The 23,528-nt window shown below is 38.5% G+C and overlaps 2 protein-coding genes across 2 annotated transcripts; both read left to right on the top strand.

Annotated features, from left to right (window-relative positions):
- Positions 1–1,827: 1,827 nt before the first annotated feature.
- On the top strand, positions 1,828–5,879 carry LOC116205461. The gene is made up of 4 exons (XM_031538078.1): positions 1,828–2,131; positions 2,213–2,428; positions 2,537–3,097; positions 5,241–5,879. Exons 1-4 carry the CDS (start codon positions 1,879–1,881, stop codon positions 5,597–5,599), a joined length of 1,389 nt encoding a protein of 462 aa, XP_031393938.1. The 5' UTR covers positions 1,828–1,878; the 3' UTR covers positions 5,600–5,879.
- Positions 5,880–11,733: 5,854 nt separating this feature from the next.
- LOC116202403 lies at positions 11,734–12,467 on the top strand. The gene has a single exon (XM_031533947.1). It carries the CDS (start codon positions 11,858–11,860, stop codon positions 12,281–12,283), a length of 426 nt encoding a protein of 141 aa, XP_031389807.1. The 5' UTR covers positions 11,734–11,857; the 3' UTR covers positions 12,284–12,467.
- The last annotated feature ends 11,061 nt before the right edge of the window (positions 12,468–23,528 follow it).

The raw sequence follows: 23,528 nt of genomic DNA, 5'->3' as shown, positions 1-23,528 counted from the left end.
GTATTTTATTTATTTGAGAGGACAATGTAAGGATTTATATTGTACATTCATTCATGTAAGAATCCCGGTCGGAGAGTGGACGGTCGGAGTGTTCCTTCGAATTTACGGTGTCAAAACGCGTAAGATGAGTGGAACTTAATTAAGTGGTAATTAAATTAAAAATGGTAAGCCTAGACAAGCTAGAGTACCGATAGGGCATGCGAGATATAGGCTCGCATGTAATAGAACCCCCGAATTCGGAACCTTGGGTTTCGTAGACCATATGCCTTAGCAATTAGGTGTACCCTGTACCCCTAGACCCGGGTAACTTGCTGGCCCTCGACCTTCGGGTCGTAAAATGGCAAGTGGCGACTCCTTCTCACGTGCGTCCGTCGCGCGTCCCCGGGAAGGTGGACACTCCCAAGCCGCGTTGCATAGGCGCGCGCATTCCGTGCCCCGACGAGACGAAATTCGGGTGCGCACAGCGCTGCTCTAGTTAATCGAGGTGTAGGGCGTCCTCAGCTTTCGTGCAGCGCACCCTCTAAAGCTGAACCTATTCTTCAAGTCGAATTCCCGACTTCAGCAATACATGAGATCACAAACTCCGCAAGCCCAAAATGTACGGCAGTCTCATTTGCTCACTTTGCCTGCCTTGTGCACGCGCGCAATTCCGTATAGATTCGGCTTCCATTTAGATCCTCCCTTCTAAATATTCTCTATGCCAGGCTGAGTATCTGGAGCTTTCGCCCAAGCTCCACCTTTTCCGCCGTTGAGCCAATCGAAGCTGTTAGGGCTTCTCCTTCTAGCACTCCTTTCAACTCGATTTTCCATCATCTGTGACCGCTCAATCGATCGACCTTCTCAACCTCAAATCTCACAACTGATATCTTCAGGATCCAATCCGGCTCCTAGCTCTTATATCACTTGTTGTGACAAGATACTTATGACACGAAATGAGATAACAAAAAATAAATAAATTGAACACCTGATATATGTGGTAAAACCCTCAATGGGGAAACATCCACGGACAAATAAGGAGAATCTACTAAATCGATAAACAAGAGATTACAATCTTCAAAGATGTCTCTAAACCCCAACCACATCCCGATAATAGTCTAACCCCGATCTCTAAATTTTCTCCATCCTCTCGCTCTAAACCGAGACTCCAAGAAGATAACTCAGAGAATTTCTCAAGAAGATCACACCATTACCGACCTCGTAAATCTAGACTCTCTCTCACCGGCCCCTAAGGGACCAGGGTTTTGGGACACCAAGGCACCTTTTACAACTCGTACAAGACTCTATATAGACTTACGAGAGAATATATCATAATATCTACGGAGATATCATAATATCTCTCCCAGAATATTTCCTACGATATTTTCTCTTATGAGATTACAAGAAATCCCAAAAATATAAAAATAATATTTTCCCTCGATTTCTTTCTTGCTCCGGGTCTTCGTGTTTTCGCAATCCGGACTTAATGCAATACATTCTCAAACAATATATATATTGCTTTTCGTATAATTCTCGTTCATTGCATAAATTTTTAAAAAAAAAATCGCCCAGATTAAATCATAGCGAATGGTGAAGATTGGTGATAGTTTTTAATGAAGGATTGATTGGCTTGGTCTCGTTACATCGCTGTAAGAAAGGACCATGACCTCCGGGTACGTATTTTCGAACGTAGCCCTGGTGGATCTTCAACATTTTCCTCGTGGTGAGCGGACCTACAACTCCAACACTACACTCGACCCCACCCAATCACTCCCCCAAAAACAGCAACCTCGGCAAATTTCACGGAAGGCGAGGAAACCCATGAAACCGAAGCATAATATTGGTTAAGTTTGTTTTGGGGTGGTGGGGGTGGGATTGAGATTTTGTTTGGGGGTGTAATGTATGGGGAAGGCTACGCTGACGAAGCCATTGATCTTCCAATCGAAGCTCCTCTGCTTCTCTCTGCTTTACCTCTTCACTACTCTCTTCTTAGCCCTCTACACTTCTCTCTCCCCTTCCTCCAAATGCCTCTTCCGATCTTCCCCCTTCGATCCCATCCAGACCCCTCTCTTCTCCTACCCTTCCTCCTACGGCCAGCACAAGTACGCCCTCCCCACCCACCGCGCCTCCTGCTCCTCCCCCGTCTTCTTCTCCGGTACGTCCCGTTTCCGTTACCTTCCTTGTTTCGGCTCGATCAGTGACGTGGATTCTGAACTGTGAGTAATTGGTTCCACAGATTACGCGGCGGTGCTCAAGGAGATTAATGGGCTGTGCCAGAATTCTTCTTCTGCCTCAGCGTCGGGTCTGAGGTATGTGCAGCAGGGGAAGAAAGCGGATAGCTTCGGTGGAAATCTCGGTACCCGGGAGAGGATTTCGTATTTCGATCACGAGAATCGTGAAGGGATCGACGTCCCGTGCGGATTCTTCAAGGAATTCCCGATTAGCGAGAGCGGTCGGTTTTGATCAAATAGTCCTTTCTCGAATCCTTGGTAGATCTTTGTCTCGTGTTTATCTAATGGTTACCAGAAAACTGATAATTCATGTTTTATTTTCGATATAGATAAAATGGCGATGGAGAAATGCGATGGGGTCGTGGTGGTCTCGGCAATATTCAACAACCATGATAAAGTCCGGCAGCCCCGAGGCCTGGGGTCCCAAACCCTGGCCACCACGTGCTTCTTCATGTTCGTGGACAACGTCACCTTAGATGATCTCTACCGCCACAGGCTAATCCAGGCCCAGTCCCAGGAGCTCGGGATCGGGGCGTGGAGGATCGTAAGGGTCTTAAGCGACCGCCTATACGAGAACCCCGCGATGGACGGCGAGATACCAAAGTACCTCGTCCACAGGCTGTTCCCGAGCTCAAAGTTCAGCATCTGGATCGACGCGAAGCTGCAGCTTGTCGTGGACCCACTGCTGCTGATACACGCGCTGCTGGTGTCAGAGGGCGCTGACATGGCAATTTCGAAGCACCCGCTCTTCGTCCACACGATGGAGGAGGCCATGGCCACCGCGAGGTGGAAGAAGTGGCGGGACGTCGAGTCTCTGAGGGACCAGATGGAGACGTACTGCGAGAACGGGCTGCAGCCCTGGTCTCCTAAGAAGCTTCCATATCCCTCAGGTATAAAATTTAACTGCAACTTCATTAATTCCGTACGTTCTCATGTTCCTTATGCAATATCGATCCAGATTATCATATGAAGAATGCATAAAATCATTTAGCTATAAATCCATCGGGATTTCCCACAAAAAACCGAAAATTAAGTAGGAAAATAAAGTTCCGGTTTAACATCAATTCGATGTCCTCTAGAATGGACCAAAGAGGTCTCTTTCATTAATCCTTTTCTTCTCTTTGTCTGAAATGAGCTGGAGTATCTTACAAAAAGAAAATTCGGGCCCATAGCCATGTAACAAAAGAGCAGCTAACACACAATATTCCTGTGATTCTCATTCATCTTTAGTTTGGTTAAACCCTTACTTGCTTTTGAGTAAAGGGTCACAGTGTAGCCGTATACACGCGTTGTCATAAAACCAAGAGATTTTGAACTCGATTCTCATCACTGAGACTTTCCAGCTTCCATATTCTTATAGTCCTCTCTTGTAATCCAAAAAAGGAAAAAATAAAATTAAAAAAGAAAAAACCATCCCTTGCTTTTAGAAATTTTTAGGGTTCTTGATCAGTTCAAGCAAAGTAGTGTAAAATGTGTAATCACTGAGCAGGAAGCATAATTTAGAAGCCTCTTCCAGATGAGATGATTATATTAACTAAGTAAGGCTATGATCAGAAGACAAAAGTCTGAACTAATTTCGTATACCTAACCGGGAATTGTCTTCTCCGGTGAAGGTTCTTCAGAGGAAGGCCCTAGGGTTAGATAGTGGGCACTTAATTAAGTTTTATAAATTGATCACTACAAGGGTTGCCCATGGATTGTGAATATAATTTTGTATTGAATAGTCAACTTCTTTTTTTTTTGGATAAATGAATAGTGAACTATAACGTTGTAGTCATAAATTCTGAATAATTCTATATGAAATAATGGACCATGTGCTCAAATGGGTAGCTTAGGACTCTATCTAAGATGATATTATATGTGAAGTTGTCACAGTTTTGTTTGGTTTCGTATCAATCGCTGCTTGGATTGATTAGGTGGAGATTCTCGGATATATGTGGATGCATGATACTATGCCCTCTTTTTTAAATATGTACATTGAGGTCTATCTGAATAATCTGCTCGTTATAATAATTCAATCGAGGACGAGTAGTCTTCCCGGAATGCAAGTTACTTACTCCAATGCTCGCACAGTATCCGTGCCAATGTACTTGAAATTTGAGTATGTAGACGTGTACTGATTGAACCAAAAGGATATGGGGCAGATATGAAAGATAGAGCACATCATACAGGAAAGATAGCAAAATAAGCCGCACCATAGCTTGTCTGTTATTAGCAACTTGAATTTAAGGATAAGAAAATTACATATGGAATAATTGCTTTGATTAATCATAGTTTCTTTTGATAAGTTTGATTAATCATTGTTGATGAGTACTTTTTGTGTGAGTAAAGTTAAAGGGAACTAGAAAATGATGTTTTATAAATCATTTATTATTATATAAGTATATAATAATATGATGCATGGTCCAGGGTCCTATAGGAGGCGGGAAAGCCGTCCCTGTGGTCCTATAAAGGCCCCTCCCTCACTGAAATTAAGATTTTTTTTTCTCGGTTACGAAACCCATAAATCTAGTATAATAAAATAGAAAATGTAACAACTAATAAATGAGTACAGGTAGTCTCACTGAGTATCGAATATAAAATCTTTTAATTATCATATGAGGGTGTGCGCTATTACGCTGTATTCTTTTAAACACTGAAATTAAGATTGACTGCTCCCACATTTAATCATTTCCTTTTGCCAACATTTGCAGAGATTGGGTAGGTGTCTTCTCTCGAGGAAAATTAACCAGTTTCCTTAAAAGGATCGTCCCTTATGTCTGTATGCTTATATGATTTCTATCACAAAAAAGAATTGATCTAACGACTTACGGGTACAAAAAAATTTGTTTATTAGAGGACTCGGAAAGCTCCCGTTGTTTTCAATCTAGGACTTAAATTTAGTTTGCTAGTCCTATATGGACTGGCAATGCAACAAACACGAAAGTACTTGCCGAACTGCTACAGTTACATTGCCACACTGGTCCATCTCCTCCATTCTAAGTAGCTAATTATTTATCGTTCCTCTGATGTCTTCTGGTGTGGTGGGATCAGATGTACCGGACAGTGCCCTGATCATAAGGAGGCACGGCCTCAGGAGCAACCTCTTCTCTTGCCTGGTGTTCAACGAGCTAGAGGCGTTCAACCCGAGGGACCAGCTGGCCTTCGCCTTCGTGAGGGACTCAATGAGGCCACAGCTGAGGATCAACATGTTCGACGTGGAGGTGTTCGAGCAGATCACGGTGGAGCACCGGCACAACCTAAAACGCGGAAAAGGCGGGCCCACCTCCACCACGAGCAAGAGCGTGAGCAATAAGGTGATGAAAAGAGCAAGCTCACCTAACTCTTGCCTTTATGTTAATGGCAGCCGCTGGGGCAGGTGTGAGAAGTATCTGTTGCAAATGTGGGGCTAGTAGAATTCGATCACAACTGTACAAAAAAATACAAAGAATTCGATGGTTTACATAAAAAAAAAAAAGGAATCAAGAAAATACGTATGTCATTCGATATTCTGCTGAAAGTAATTTCATTTAAGTGTTTGAGAGAGCGTGAATTGTTATTATTAATGATATCATTAGTTTGTAAATCCCGTAGTTGATTTTGTTCCTCGGAACGACATGCTGTCGGGAGAGTTTAGATTGGAAAAAGCTGACAACTCAATCACAGGTTGTCAGAGCACCTTCTTTTGTGTTCTTTTGGAAGCTTCCCCGGAACTCTTTATCCCCCAGTTTTTGCTGTTGTGGGCCTGTGGGCCCCATTAAATACGTGTATGGTGAGAATCTTCTTATGTTAATTGTTGGGTTGTTGTCACAGAAAGTGACAGGATTTCCCCAATTTAGCTAATTGGGCCTGAGCCCAAACAGGAAAAGGGACCCAAAAAGAAAAATCCTCCATCAAGGCCCTTTTTCGAATGTGAAATGAGAATTTCATTGTCTCTATTTGAAATATCCAATCGGTGTATACTTCGTCGATATTAGATATATCACGAGCAAGAATTTCGCGGTGCGTTTGGATTCAGAGTTAAAGTAACTTTGATTTTGATTGTGGAAAATAACAAATGAGTTGGAATTATAAATTTGACTTGGGAAACGTGTATTTTTGTTGTGTAGTGTGTTGAGTTAAAGTTAAAGTTAAAATTTTTGACTTGGAAAATATGTATTTTTGTTGTGTAATGTGTTGAGTTAGAGTTAAAAGTTAAAATCAAAGTGATTTTAACTCCCAAAATAAACAGGCCTTGAACATTATCTTTATTTGAGTTCATTACGGCCTTTTCAGAAATCCGATATATATTTCAGAAGTAAATTACGTAAATGTTACAAACTTTTTTACAAATTTAACACTTTAATACGAAATTAAAAAATTGTAACAATCGAGTACAATTTTTTTTTTAAAATTGTAACAATGTTATGCATTCCGTTAATTTGGAGCTAACGGCGTCAATACTTTTTGACGTGGCTTCCGATGTGGTTGTTAACATGTCAAACATTATTGATACGGCTCCTATGTGGCGCTCAAGTGGCATTTTCATATTAAAATTAAAACTAAAAAATACTAATCATTAAAATAAATAAAATTCAAAATTCAAAATTCAAAATTCAAAATGAAAATAAATAACTAAAATAAAAAAGTTTGACATGTCAACAACCACACTGGAAGACATGTCAGTAATTATTGACGATGTCAGTCCAAATTGACGGAATGCATAATATTGTTACAATTGTATAAAAATTTGTACTCAATTGTTACAATATTTTAATTTTTGTACCAAAGTGTTATGTTTGTAAAAAAGTTTGTGCCATTTAAGTAATCTACCCTATATTTCGGTTCAGTTGCATTTGGTATCAACATATATCTTAAATTCAATTCAATTTTCTTGAAATTGCTAAAAGAAATTCCGAGTCGTTCGGTTGGTTTGGGTCGAAAATCAGATAGGTTGACACCCCCATTGTATGATCTCACATGACTTAGTCCTTCTTAGCTCCTCCATCATCTCAGAGTCCTAGGCCACGCCGAAGTCCAATTCGAAGAGATGCCTTGGTAGCCAAACTTGGTACTCACTCGTTGTTATTAACCAATTCGCATTTTTTTCTATCGAATTACTTTAATGATAAAAAGAATGTAACCATCATATTATACTATATTGATGATGATCTTTGAACAGCAGAATCAAACAACGCTACTCATGATCTTTGGTCGAGAAAAAATGAAGTGTTGACAGCACACGAAACTCTCTGTTATTCCTAAAGATTGCTTGCTTTAATGGACCATCACAAATTCAAATATTTACTGCATATTGTTCGTGAAACGTCACTTTCATGCTCCATGAAATCTGATGCTGATGATCGGACGAACCTCCTTTTCATCTCCACCAACAAATCAAAATTGAATTCTTTGCTTGACAGATCCCATTATCATGTTCAGAAAATCCAGAAAAGAATCTTTCTGAGTTCAGAGTGAGACAGAAGCCGATTGAAAGAAAAATATAAGCAAATTGTTATGCTTCTTCTGAAATTGATAGACACATTTGCCTCAGGCCCACGAGTTGAAACAGAAAGGGGACTTTGTGTAGTAACGTCATCTTCAACTGAAATAAAAAAGTCTTGTATTTGATTCCTCTCAGTGGGACATCACCTGCCCCTATATTCTGCAGTTCGATCTATTATGTGATGATGTTGAATCAAAAAGTTGGACTTTTTGATTCGATTGTGTTATGTCAAACTCTCAGTAATCATTTATAACAATGAACAATGAACTGAAGTAATTTTTATTAGCAATCACTCAAACAAATTTAGTTACTAAAAAGTAATTTTTAATAATTTAAAATATTTCTCAACTATACATATATTTTATCGTCAAATCCTATAACTAGCCGTGACAACCGATGTATAATCAAGTTTTACTTAATAAAGAGTAAAATGTAGTCTCCAAAATTTATAACAATTAAAATAATTAACTTGGATTGCACATCAGTTGCCACAACCCTGTATCTATAGCCCAGGACAACTAAATATTTGTATGATTGGTAAATATTTTCAATTGTTAAAAGATAATTTTTTTTTAGCAATTAAAATTGATTATTTAGTTGCAAATAAACTACTTTATTGCAGTAAATTGATCCAAAGATCAGAGAGGCTGTATCGATACTATGGGGACCACGACATTCTCAAGAATCTCATGACTTCCAATAATGAAAGAGCAGACATTTATTTTAAAAAAATAAGTACGCACAACAATTAATCAATCCCAAATAATAAATTTCATATCCAAATTCATAATCATTTAGATGCAGGCCATGCGTTGCCCAAATGTATAAAAAAAAGTAATGAAATTTAATTTATTCTATGTTTACGGAAATTTTTTATAATTTATATCTAGGGAACGCTTTTTTTTGGAAACTGTTTTTATCTTTATTCATTCGTGATCAATTTTTTATTAGTTTTTGGAAAATATTGAATATTTATTCAAGAATCAAGAAATTGATTTCATTTTTCAATTAGATAATTAATTATAATCATTATGGCCCTATAATCAACAAACGGCTTATGCAGCACTTCCTTGTTACGCCTGTCGAATTTTATATATTGATTATAACTATAGCTAATCATACGCTTGTAGTACTCGGTATCCCTTCGAAGTTCAAAAGCCCTGGACAACTTTGTCGTGTCGAGATCTTCGTTGTTCATCCTCAGGGAGGCTTCTCCCAGACATGGCCTCGGCTTGAAGTCTCCTCTTGAGAATAAGGAAGAACAAAAGATTCTTGCAGTCAATTTTTCTTTTCCTTTCAGTTTCTCTAATATATCTTAGTATGTAGTCGACCATGTCATGCCTACTAAGATGCTTCCGAATTCCAAATGCCAGCAAAGGTTTCGTTCATGTTATTTGGGAGTATGTTTCAGTGCAAACAATTAAGGACTATTCATCTTATGTTTCGGTCGCCAATATTGGAGCAGTTATAATTAAATGACAGGGGTAGGTAATTCACGGTTTAAGTAAGGCAGAGTCCATGGTAAGAACAGTACATTCACAAAAGATTAGTGTTATCTGGTTCCAAATTCGATAGAAATCAGAATCGTAATGAATTTAATTATGTGAGTTTTTGAGATGTCATAATTGTCTAATTTAGAAGATTGATTTTGTTATAATATACGGTGTGATTTATAATTATTTTATTACTCAATAGGTTCATCTCTACTAGGGGTGTGCACGGGTACCGGGTATACCCGGAACCGGTCAGAACTTACCCGTTAGGGTAGGGTCCGAGTAGCTCGTATTGAAAATAGGGTAGGTTCATGATATTAAAATCAGGAACCGGTGAAAATCGGTTCCGGTTCCTATTTCTGCCTACAAGGTACCCGAAACCGGTTATTTATTAAAAAAAAAGAGGAAAAAGTAAAGTTACTATATCTTTTAATGAATCAGAACAAATATATTTTGTTGTGTGGGATCGTATTATGAATGTTTAATTTTGTCAATGGATTGATGAGACATTTTTTTTTTGTTGTGGATTAATCTAAATCTTTGTTGATATTCTATTTGACGTGATTATTGATAATGTATGTGACATTTTCGATTTTATTTAGCTAAATAAAAAAAATTATAGGTTTCAAAAGGGTACTCGGAACCTGTGGTCTAATACAGGTTCCGGGTAGGTTCCGGTTTCAGGATTCAACAGGGTAGGGTCCGGTTCCAAAATTTTGGAACATGTCCTTTACAGGGTAGGGTCCGGGTATCGTGAAAAATATAGGGTACTCGGAACCAATCACCCCTAATCTCTACTAGAAATAACTTCTTTTCGAATGTGCAATGTGTTTAATTTATACTTTTTATAGTGCAACTGAAACATGATACCTGTTAGTTTTTTCTTTCCCTTATTTGTTTGTACCACTTAAATGAGTTGATCGCACGATCTTGAATTAGTCGAAATTAATTGGACTTCCGCATACGATGTGGTATATATTGAAAATTTGTTTGGTGGGGAAAATTGAACTAAAAAGTTGATTTTGTTATCTTTATTTCATGGTCCAAAACTTTTTCTTTTTCAACTTTTACCCCAAACATATAAGTAATTATATCAGTAAAAAAATCTGACTTTTTCTCCTAAATTATAAAATGTTAAAAAAACATTTTTAAGCAAAAAAAAATTATAATTGCAAAAAAAAAAAAGAATGAACGAACAAAGTCAACAAGAGGAGGTTAGGACTCTGCCATCAACCACCATTTAGTGAGGTTATCGATGATCGCAAACATTGTTGGCTATCTCGGGTGAACAATGGTGGCTTAAGTTGGGGCCACCTCGACCTCCACCTTCCCATATCCCTTCTCTCTCTCTCTCTCTCTAGCGTTCAATGCTTTACCAGGGATGACACTGGGAATGATTTGGGACGGCTATTTCTATCATATACCCATTCCTGTAAAGAAAAGTTAATCCTAAATCCTTTCCAAACCTGTTAAGTTTTAAAGGAAAATTTCCAAATCCATCCTACTAATTTAACAAAAACCCACTAGAAATTTATTTTTTGCCTGTTAATAAGTTTGCGAGAAAAGTTTATATGAATTTATCATAATATCTGATTTACAGAAAATAGTTTGATATATAACAAAAAGTATTCAAATACAAAATATAAATTCTAGACAAATAATTATACGAAAGAAAATAAATCACAACACTTATACGTTCATAATATATTTGAAAAAAAATGAATTACGACGCTTATAAGTTCATAATATGTTAAAAAATAATAAATCACAACACTTGCATGTTCATAACACTAAACAAGCATTACAAATACTAGAAGGAACTATAATAAAGGGAGACAAAAGAAAATAATGAATACTATTTTGTAAATATGAGTAATATGAAGGGTAATTTAGTAAATTTACGTTTAACGGGTTTTAGAAGGGTTTTGACCTTAAATCCCTGAACTCTTCCCATAGGTAAAACCCATTAAGTACCTATCAAGGTTTGGGACGGGTGAAACACACGTTTACATAAACCCATTGGCATCCTATGCTTTAGAGAGAAAATGTGATTATTTTACAATAACAAGAACTTGAAGGGCATCCCTGCAAGATTAAGAAGTACCTGGTCGACGGAAAAAGACAAGTAGTTTTGAGTTAATGATTAACAGATTTTTTTGCTTACGAGTTAAAATCAATTTTTTTGGGATATACAAACAAACTGAATTAAATTAAGTGTTGAAAAACTTAATTTAAATACTTAACTTCAATAATCACGCACAGCACCTAGATCAATGAGTACTCAATGTATGAGACACTTTTAAACATATATTGGTACGACATTTATCGAAATAACTTTATACTTTCTACATGCGTATTACACAACAATTATTATACGCCAAGTTTTATGACGTCGATAACATTGGATAATTTTTCCCATGAGCTCAAATTTGAAAATTTTCAAACTCACATAGGTGACCTAACAAGCTTTACCCACAAAAAAATTGATTTCAATCTCCGTGAAAATTCCTTCCATCTAGACCAGATAGAGTGATAAATAAGCTACAAAAAAATATTTTGAAAGAAAAGTTAAGGAAAAAAAAAGACCACTAATCCCAAATTTCCCATAATCAAACCCCTTCAATTTCTTCAAGGGAATCTATAAAAGAGACGCTCACCCAATTCAGTCCTCAGAGCCCTGAGAATCGGAGAAGATGTCGACCCAACTGATAGCGAACAACCGCGACAACGCCGAGGTCTACACTGGCGCCGCCCTCTGCAAGGAGAAGTCGGCGGAGCTGCTCTCCGAGATCAACCTCCCCAAGGGCCTCCTCCCCCTGGCCGACCTGGTCGAGGTGGGTTACAACAGGGCCACCGGCTTCGTGTGGCTCAAGCAGAGCAAGCGGAAGGAGCACCGGTTCCGTGCGATCGGCCGCACGGTGTCGTACGACACGGACGTCACCGCCTTTGTCGAGGACCGCCGGATGAGGCGGCTCACCGGGGTCAAGAGCAAGGAGCTCCTCATCTGGGTCTCCATCTCCGACATCTTCCTCGAGGAAAGGGACCATAGCAAGATCACATTTGCCAACCCAACCGGGCTCTCGCGGTCCTTCCCCGCATCCGCCTTCGAGGCCGAGTAGGCCGACGAGGAAAATTGTAGGGAACTGTTGAATTTAATGTCGCTTTAGCCTTAGTTCTTGCATTTTCTGTTGTTCTTTCGGTCAAAGGTCGTTTCTTGTCTTGTGGATCAGTGGAAATGATTGCGGGCAATTTCTACTGTTACTGGCATGTTTGTTTAATGCAATTGTGGTTCGATTTCATGGCTGGCTGCATTGTTTCGTTTATGATGAACGAATTTGAAGCCGATATGTCGACTTTCGCAGACATTGTGGGACAATGTTCTTGAGTTTCATAGCTTGGTCTTATGATGGGAAATGAAGCTCATTCTTGACCAATTTGGTGCAGCTGGAGCAGTTATAGACGCATCAAGATTGTGAGTTATTGGGAGTGCTAGTCGATTGCTTTTGTGGGTTAAAAACTCTTAATTTATCGCACAGGAAAACCAGAAATTCTGCAGGAGTAGCACATAAATTGTGCCCGAACCAAATGATCTTAGCTGCAGTTATGTTTCGAGATCAATGGGAATGGATGGCTTTCTTTGTTGTGCTGAAAATGGCACTTCTTTCCTGAGGGGTCGATAAGAATGCATGAAATTCTTGATGAACCGTGTTAGCATTACTGCATTAAGAAGCAAGATTACTATTGAACCTAGGATTTGACAGGATCGAACTCGGCTTTGCTTAAAAAGATCGAGCTCGGGATTGAACATGAGCCCTGTCGAGTATTAGCTTTTACACATGAACTCCGGTTGAGAAGAACAATATGGAGAATAGCCATTTAGAGCAGAGTAGTTTGCCGCTATGACCATTGAATGTGGGTAGGACTCGCTGTGATTACGGGGGAATAAAGCAAACTTGATTATGCTTAGTTCACGTTTGGTATGCAACAATGAAATGAAATGCAATGGTATGGGCATTTTAACCTTTCATTTCATATCTTCGTATGGTTGTAAAAGTAGAAACATTCATTCATTTGTTATGATCATTTTCTTCAACTTGATGGAATGAACGTCCCTTAGAAAAGTTAAGGAATGCTCATTCATGCTCATTTCACCGATTCAATAATTTTTATCAAGATGAAATAAATGAATAAACTTCAATCAATAGCAAATACTATTAGTCAAATTACAAACCAATGAATAATTCATCTCAAAATTTCCGCAACTCATTTTTCACCATTAAGATAAAACCACTCTCTCTCCCTCAAGCCAGCTCCTGCCCCTTCTCTCTCACTCACTGTCTTAACAGTTTTGGGCCATGGACTCACCGGTGACCACCGCCCTTTGGTGAGGTCGTACACTGTTTAGCAACCACCCGGTCGAAGGTGGCCTTCATTGGAGAGGCTCCCATTTCCTCGATTGAGGCCCAAATCATTTCCTTTATCTTTTCTCTTTTGCCTTGAGATCTCGATTATGAGGAGGAGTTCTCGCTAGCGGCCAGCACCCCAGTTCGAGGCTGCTAGCTGCCATAGAGGGGGTTGATCACCTTGCAGTTGGCCGTTGTCGAGGCTCCCACTAGTCAGATCTAATGTTTTGTCAGTGCAGAACATATTAATATTGAGGTCCACATATTATATTTGGGAAATTCTATCATGACATTGAGTTGCGATGACATATTTGATATTTTAGTTCAAATATTTAGTACTTTAATTCAAGTGTTTAATACTTTTGTTATTTGTGATAGATTATACAAAATATTAAACACTTTAACCATAATACCAAACACTTTAATTAGAAGTAGAAATAAAAAATATTTGTACTAATCACGATTACTAAAAATATTAAACATTTGAACTGAAATACTAAATACTTGAACTGAAAGTACCAAATGTGTTACGGTAACTCGATGTCATGTTAGAATAACCATTCTCATTATAAAAAAAGTAATATTTAATATTCACATATATGAAATGTGTGATAATGTAAAATGTATATGGCTTCTTGTTTTTTCTTTGAAAAAGTTCAAAAAGAGTAGAAAAAATTCGTTACGAGTGAGCTCTTCTCGAATTCGTCCAAATTCCTTATTTTATTTTATTTTATAGATTTTCAGGAGTTTGACGAGATACAAGAATTGATTGTTTTTATTTTTTTGGGCTAGACTGGTGAAGAACCTAACGTAGAAAATTCAGATGAGGCAAGTGGGTCGTTCAACTGTCTCCCAAAATCCAACAAGGGAGAAGAATTCTCTGGTCAATAAATTCTGATCTTGTCAAGGCCCATATATAATTTCATCCTAACTCAATGTCATGTTAAAATCTCTCATAATGAGAATATCATTTCTTTTAGCTTGATAATGAGGATATTATTATTTCAAGGTCCATGAATATCCACAAACGCTTCATTATACATGGTATTTTGAATTCTAACCTTGCGAACTACTCACTAGACGTATGCATGCCTTATCCATTCGCACTAATCCTTGAGGATACACCGCTTCGACTATTACAATGATGTTAATATCTTTATTTACTTTTACAAAGGATAATTTCTTCCTACTTGAGAAAAAATTTAAAGACGCATATAAATTCAATACATTTTATCAGGTGGGGATGACAACTACTTAATTAGAGTCGCTTTCAGCATGCACCCTATAGTTTGAGGACAGTTAAAATGCACCGTATAGTTTAATTTGTCTTAAAAAAAACTCCCTAGAGATAGTCAGAAACCATCTCAATATGCCCCAAACCACTAATATCGTTGATTTTTGGATGGGAAGAGGTTCGTAAGCTATTCAATGACTCTTAGGGGCACTATTAAACCAAAGATTATAAGAGAATTTTGTAATTGGCATGTATCTATTTTAATATATATATGTGTATATTTTTTTTTATCTCACCTTCACATTTCATTCCTATAACTTTGAGGAAAACCAAAATAGTACGAGTGCGTTTGGATTTAAAGTTGAGTTGAGTTGAGTTTTGGTTTAATTGGTTTGTAATGATTATATTGTTGAATTATGAAAAAAAATGTGAAAAATTAATAAATAATTGAGAGAAGGTAATGATTAAGTGATGATTGTGTTGTTGAATTGTGAAAAAGTAATGAATAGTTGAAATAATTTAATATTAAAAATTAAATTGAATAATTAAAAAAATTTAAAAAATGAAAAAAAGTAATGATTGTGATATTGAATTGAAGATAAGTGAAGTTGAGTTGAGTTAAATAATTTTCAAAAAACAAACACACCCAATGGGTAACTTAACTTAAAAATTTGAAATCACTACAAGACAAAATACTACGCCCATATATATAGTAAAGTATATAAAAGAGTCAAAAGGTTGAGTTGAATTGTTGACTTTTCTTCGTTGCTTCAGGCTATGGTTGCCGCCCATAAATGGGAAGAAAGGGGACAATTCTTCCCACTTTTGTTTATTTATCTCACTCCAAAAATATAAGGATAGATGCATGTGTGTCGATTTCTTATTAAATTGGTAGTAAATACGACATTCATTAACACCAGATCGACCACTACATTTGGGAAATACATTCATGAACAGTACAAATTACTGATTCTTACGTCGATCATCCCATAGTAATTTTGCAATTTGCTCGCGCTGTGTATTCATTTCAGCAATATTATCATTAACTTGTATTACTTCTTCTTCCTTGGGCTCATCCGGCTCTTCGTCTTCCACTTCATAACAATCGCTTCCACACTCATCAAACAACTGATCTAAATGATCCTCGGATCTGATAAAGTTGTGGAGAATAAAGCACGCTAGTGCGATGGACGCTCGCTTAGGCACCGGATAATTGGGTATCAATTTTAATATAGCAAATCTCCCCTTCAATACTCTGAAACATCGCTCTATGATATTCCGAACCTGAGAGTGTCGTTTGTTGAATAGCTCTTTAAGCAACCGTACGTTCTGCTCCTGAAAATGACTTCAATGGGACCTGACATTCTTATATGGTGCCAAATACCCCAAACAATTCTCAAATCCGGATCGACGATATAATATTTATCTGCAACTCCAAAATGTAAATCAGTACCAATAACCGGATTGGGTTATGCTCCACCTATTAAATGAAATAGTCCGACTTTAATTCTCACCAGGTGGTGGTGTCGGAAATCCTAGCAAAGCGGCTGACTCCGTCATTATTCTAGCGTCATGCGTCGATCCCTCCTATCCGGTGACCACATATGTGAACATCATATCATGAGAGCACGTCGCGAGTGCATTCTGTGTTGGTATATTCTTGCACCCTCGATATGGTCCTTGGAGGTCCTCCGGTGGTGCTGCTACGATATGGGTGCCATCCATATCTCCAATACAGCCCTATGAAAAAAACAAATATAATGCATACCTGTACAGTTTAATATTCAAACAAGGAAGCATATTAATTAATACATATAAAATTAAGCAAGTCCAACAGGTGCATGGTACCTGGAAGTAAGGAAACCAGTCTTGGTTAGCCATTATTTCAGGCTGTGGACCTTGAAGTTATTTGGGTCTTATATATCTTCTGGATATGGTGTTCACCGTCTGCAAGACCCTATGAAAATAACGATGTACCGTTTCTGTTGAAGGGCCGAAACTGTTCGCGACAGTTGAATACCGAGTGCTATGGCAAACAATCATAAGGAATATGCCAACTGCCTCTTGGGTATCTACGTGTCTTCCTGGTTGGAAGCCACCTTCCAAGCATAATATATCCCGCAAGTTCCTAAAAACGTATGGTAGTATCCGGAACATGGAATAGCATTGTCGTGGTATCGATAGCATTGTGGCAATGTATTCACGACCGATTATTGTTCGACCTTCAAAACAGTTTCTAGGCACTTGTGCTTCTTGTCGTTGGTAATATTCAACTATGAATGCCGCGTAAAGCTCGGTCTGAAATGGGAAGTCCTCCATGTCGGAATCGGAGTTGTCGATCCATTTCATGTGACTGTGATTCCTCATCCGACGACATATGGTAAATGTTATGAACACCTATACGATTTTCAAGCACAGGATACGCAAACTGTTGTCAAATAGAAATACGATAGTGTAATAGAAACACAAGCAATAAATCAATACTCCACAGATACGATAATCAACAATAGAGCACAGTCAAACGAGAACACACAAATAAAATTCGTGCAGTCAATGTTAACATAAAATTAAAATCCGTGAGAAGACCCTAGACCGATTCATTTCCCTGCTTCCTCGTCCAACCATAGACGCTTTATGATATTAGGCATCATGATGAAACACTCGTGAAGATGAGGGTCCTTGAAAGATTTCATTACCGAGAGCCACTGACGAGCTGTGATGCCCCTCTGTCGTTGCATCTCATTCAGAACCTTTAGGCATGCCTAATTACTAAATGGATCGGTTTAATACAGTCGGTCACTGACTTGCTCCTCTTGGTGTGGGGACTGGAGGGATCTGTCTTCAAACATAAGCTTTTATCGATCATGTCAACGATCTTCTCCATCCTGTCTTTCTTCATCATGTCACCAAAAAAAAAGTCGAAGCGAAAGTTGGTCGACATAGATGTTAGATTTTTATTGTGTTCCTGATTAAAAGTCACGTGAATTGCACGTAGATCTCTTCCCATCAAAATATTAGGCTGGGTTCGAGAGTGCTGTCGCTGATAAAAGTATTGAAATATAATTGATGAAAAATCATAGCTAATCTCATAATAAGTTAAAAAAAGAGCCTATGATATCTCGAACCTCTCATGCCGAGCCTGCTCTTGATAGAGTTGCCTGAGATGTATGATCATATCGTACGCCACTATGTTCTCGTGTTGCTTCTGCAGTTCTGGATCCATGGTGGCTAGCACGAGACATTCCACTTTCACGGTATCTTCTAGATGCTTCCTAGTGAGCATCTTTATAAGCGCGGGTGGCATTGTCAAGTGGTGGCCCAGAACTGCAGAAGCAACACGAGAACATGGTGGCGTACGATATGATCGTACACATAAGGCAGCTCTATCAAAAATAGGCCCGGCATGAGAGGTTCGAGGTATCAAAGGCTCTTTTTCAAGCAAGGTTGACTAATGGTAGTCACGTAACAACCCATGTAACAGTCTTATGGCGAGTCAGTCCAGTACACATTACTTATAATATATATCTGCGGCGTGACTCGATATCTCTACATCCATGACTTGTGAGACTTGGTCATCAATTAACACCCGCACTATTTCTAACCGCATGTATACATTAAGAGTAATGTGCACTAAATTAACCCGCCACGAGGCTGCTACGTAGGTTGTTATGTGACTATCATTAGTCAACCTTGCCTGAAAAAGAGCCTTCGGTACTTCAAACCTCTCATGTTGAGCCTACTCTTGATAGAGCTGCCTAAGATGTACGATCATATCGTATGCCCCCATGTTCTCGTACTCATTTTGTGTATTTTTGTGGTAGTTTTCATGGCGGTAAACACTGCTGGTACACTCTGTTTGTGATCAGTCATTAAGAAGGACAAATTGTTGGGGAATAATTTTCTGAATTGGTACCAGAACTTGAGAATTATTTTCAATTATGAGAATAAGTTATATGTCTTGGAACAACCTTTTCATGAGCTACAATGCCACTTGAGCTGATAGAGATGCTTACAGGAAGCATCAGGAAGATGCCGTGAACGTCGGATGTCTCATGCTAGCCACCATAGATCCAAAACTATAGAAGCAGCACGAGAACATGGGGGTGTACGGTATGATCATACATCTCAGGTAGCTCTATCAAGGTATTGAAGGTTCTTTTTCAGGCAAGATTAATGGTCTGCAATGCTAGGAATCACGCCAAGTTCTGTTACGAACTTCTTGATCCAAACGACCTCTTTTGCGGTGTTAGAGATAGCAATATACTCAACTTTTCTGGTAGAGTCGGCTACTATTTACTATTTGGAACTCTTCCAACTCACAGCACCTCTATTAGGCATAATACATGCCTTGACTGCGAGCTAGAATCATCATTATCAGATTGAAAGCTAGCATCGGTGTAACCTCTTATAATGAGCTCTTTCTCACCTCCATATACCATGAACATCTCCTTAGTCTTTCGTAAGTACTTAAAGATATTCTTTACTACGATCTAGTGTTTTTCACCCGGATCTGATTAGTACCGGCTCGTCATGCTCAAAGCATATGAGACATCAAGTCGAGTGCATAGTATAGCATACATGTTAGATCCAATAACTGATGCTATGAAATGCTACTCATGCGGTCCCTCTCCTCTTCAGTTGAAGGACTCTGAGCCTTTGAAAGGCTTATGCCATGTAACATAGGCAGCGATCCTTTCTTAGAATCATGCATACTAAAGCGCCTAGGCACTTTGTCTATGTATGCAGTCCGACTCAAGCCAAACAATCTTTTGGATCTATCTTTATAGAACCCGATACCTAGCACATAAGTAGCTTCGGCTAAGTCATTCATGGAGAAACATCTTCCCTACCAAGTTTTCACAGACTGTGAGGAAGGAACGTTATTCCCGATTAGAAGTATGTCGTAAACTTACAACACCAGGAAGACCATTGCGCTCCCACTAACCTTCTTGTAGACACATGGTTCATTTTCGTTCTTAATGAAGCCCAACTCTTTAGTTGCATAGTCTATACGAAGATTCCATCTCCTAGAAACTTGCTTCAGTCCATAAATAAACTGGTGGAGCTTACAAACCTTTCCGGCACTCTGCAAATCAATAAAACCCTCAGATTGTATCATATACACATCCTCAAGGAACTTCCCATTCAGGAAAGCCGTTTTGACATCCATATGCTAGATCTCATAATCATAGTAAGTTGCAATCGCAAGTAACATCCATATGGATTTAAGCATAGCCACTAGGGAAAAGATCTCGTTATAGGTAGCACCGTGAACTTATCTAAAACCTTTTGCCAATAAGCGACCCTTAAAGGTAATCACATTATCATCTATGTCAGTCTTCTTCTTAAAGATCCACTGTCAATGGGCTTTACTCCTTCAAGTGGATCAACCAGGGTCTATACCTCGTTGGCATACATGGACTCCATCTCATATCTCATGGCCTCTAGCCATTTCTCGGAGTCCGAGCCTGTCATGGCTTTCGCATAAGTCGTAGGCTCATCATTATCTATGAGCAATACGTCATGATCCCAAGTCATGAGAAATTCATAGCTCTCGGGCTCATGACATATCCTACTGGACGTACGAGGTTCCTGTGCCATTTGTGCATAAGACTGTGCCACAACATCTTGTGGTACTTGTTCTGTAATATCATCCATCGACCGTTCAATGTCATTTTGTGGTAGAACTTGCTCAAGTTCTAATTTCCTCCCACTAGTTCTTTTGAAGAGAAAATCTTTCTCAATGAATACGGTAGTTCGATCAACAAACACTTTGCCCTCGATAGGATTATAGTTCGAGTCTCCTTAGGATACCCCACAAAATAACATTTATTCGATTTAGGGCCAAGCTTATCGGAAGACAATCTCTTCACATATGTTTCATGTGTATTAATAGATTTTCATCGTATATAATTTTCGAATTTTACAATTGGTATCAGAGTTTAGGTTTCTCGATCTCTTGAGCCAGTGGAATATAAACTTATTTTCGACAACTTGTTTTCAGGGATGAAATTCTTAAAAGGTGGAGGATTGTAACGTCCCAGATTTCTCACGTGTATTTACATTTCATTACCTGACATTTTAGTGTATTTTATAATTGGTTAATTTTGTCTTGTTTAAAAGTATTGCTCTTACGTTTTTAAAAATGGGGCCTGCCGTAACCTTCCCTTGAAACTTTGCGGCTCAAATCAAATATATGGATATGTGTTTAATTTAATTATTATAAGTTTCAAAGCTGTACATGTGGGAAGTATGCCTTTTACTCAGTCAACCTCACTTCCACTCATAGTTTTTAGAATCATGATTCGAGTCATACAATCATACGATTCTACGACTCAAGGGAGGCCAATCGATTCCGATTGCACCTGGTGGATCGGAGAAGTATAATCGGACTGGAATCGGGAGTTGAATCGTTCAATTGTGGAATCGTGCGACTCACCCGATTCTACAAAGTGCTGCCACTGCCAGCCCAAACATGGCCCAAGCCTAGCCAAGCAGCCCAAGCCAAGCCCATTTACTCTGTCGGTCTATCAAGCAGCCCAAGCCCAACCGATTTTTTTTTAATTCCCTTCTTCTCGACTTTACCCTTACAGAGAACAGGGGTCGGACTTCAGAGACTCGGATCGAAGAACTGAGCTTTCTTTGGCGTTCTTCTCCGAATCTCCGACGCCTCCTTCTCCGCCCCGCCTCAATCTACAGCTCGAGCTCGCTCCCTATCCCGGTCTCGGTCTCCGCTTCTCCGATTGAAGCCACCTCCTCCGCCTCAATCTCAGCTTGAGCTCGCTCCCCCTCCCGGTCTCCGTCTTCGCTTCTATGATTGAAGCCTTCTCCTCTGCCTCTGCCTCTGCCTCAATCTTAGCTCGAGCTCGGTCTCGGTCAATTTCAAGGTGAGGCTTTGACTCTTTGAGCTCTCTCTGCCCACTGAATCGGAAAATTTTGTTTGGTTGTTGATGCTGGCTCCGAGTGTTACTGTTGCCGCTGAATAGCTTGTGGAATTTGATGGAAGATAAGTGATGGTTACTGAATAGCTTGTTGATTTGTTATTTGTGGTCTTTATTTGAATGAAGAAGGATTGATTTTTTTGCTTAGGAAAGTATGCTACATATATATATATACTATTTTTTTAATTACATGTAGAATCTTACGATTCACGATTCACGATTCACGATTCATGATTCTACGACCCTCGACCGATTCTACCTAGAATCGCGATTTTGACAACCTTGCTTCCACTAATCAATTTCACCGCCAGCTTGTGCTTTTCACTACACCACCTTACTCATTCTCTATTTATAACATTCACTTGTCATCATTTCGAGCAAAACTTAAGGGAGGCTTTGGGAGAGCTTGAGCACGAGAGAAAATTTTGTAAAAATAGAAAATGTTGAGTTTTCGATGTTCGAGGTTCAGTGGAGTTGTCGAGGCGAGTAACTTATTATTAAATTAGCACTTTTATTATCATTATGTCGGTATTTTTAGAACTGCATTTTCAGGGTCAAGTCAATATTTCGGATCATACATGTATTTTTCTATGACCAATTACAATATTCGTGAGTGAGATCGTGAGGTTTTGAGATATGGATTGAGATTGATGGAAATTGGTGAGTTTTGTGCGTCCTGACCCAATTGTAAGCCGAACAGTACGAAAGGACTACCTAGAGCATCGAAGCTGCCAGTGTGGAGCCACTACTGTGGTCAAGAGCTAGAAAGGCACACATGGACGATTTGAGTTCTGGAAGTCTTGATAATATTTTCATGATGTCACTAGACCCGTGCTATGATCCAGCTAATTTAGGTTGTGGTTATTCACTAGGCGTCAAGCTTAACCCCAAAAATATATTCCATCAGTTATTTTACATATTAAAAATGGTGATAGAACTATGGCATTTTATCAGGATTTTTACTCGTTTGGTCGAGATCGTAATTTTATGAATATTCTTTTGTATGTATGGAAGTTCTTCAGTATTTATCAATTGTTTTCGTATAAATTTTCGGATTTTACAATTGGTATTAGAGAGATAACAATTTAAAACTGCTGAAATTTAAATTAATAATTATAATATAATAAGTAGAAGTTATTCTTATAAATACTTCGCACAATTAACTAAATTATAGTTTAAAATAATTCACTAAACACTACTTTTGCTGAGAAAACTAGCAAGAAAAGCACCATCGTGACCTCCACCATACTCCCAAACCAAGTTCAGTGGTATTAGTAGTTGAACATATTAAAATGATTTGACTATTCTAAAATGATAATTTGTAGCGCAGTGGCGCACGTCTTTACATGGTAATAAAGATAAAATGATTTGACTATTCTAAAATTATAACTTGTAGTGCAATGAGGCATGTCTTCGCCTAGTAACTAAAATGTTTCAAGTTCGATACTCGTTGGGAACCATCCGTGCTCCTTTATTAATTATTAGGACTTAACTTTCATTGTACTAAACTCACGAACCTCTATCTAACCCAAAAAAATTGTAACTTGTATTCTGACACCTTCATCAATCTACTGGGTGTATATTAATAGTAACCCACTTAATTATGCTTGTTTTGATTCCACAATTTTTTTTTGCGGATTAACGTTGATTCCACAATTGTTTCTTTCATTACAATATTCATGATTGGAATCTGCTATCAAATTTCTTTGTTTTATTCAGTACATTCCGTCTGTTTGATCATTATCATTCGATTTAATTTTAGCTAGTAGCTAGTGAAATATTTCAG

This window comes from Punica granatum, chromosome 4 (assembly GCF_007655135.1).
Source record: "Punica granatum isolate Tunisia-2019 chromosome 4, ASM765513v2, whole genome shotgun sequence".
Classification (NCBI taxonomy): Eukaryota; Viridiplantae; Streptophyta; class Magnoliopsida; order Myrtales; family Lythraceae; genus Punica; species Punica granatum.
Note: the sequence above shows the minus strand (reverse complement) of the source record. Positions and strands in the feature narration are given on the sequence as shown.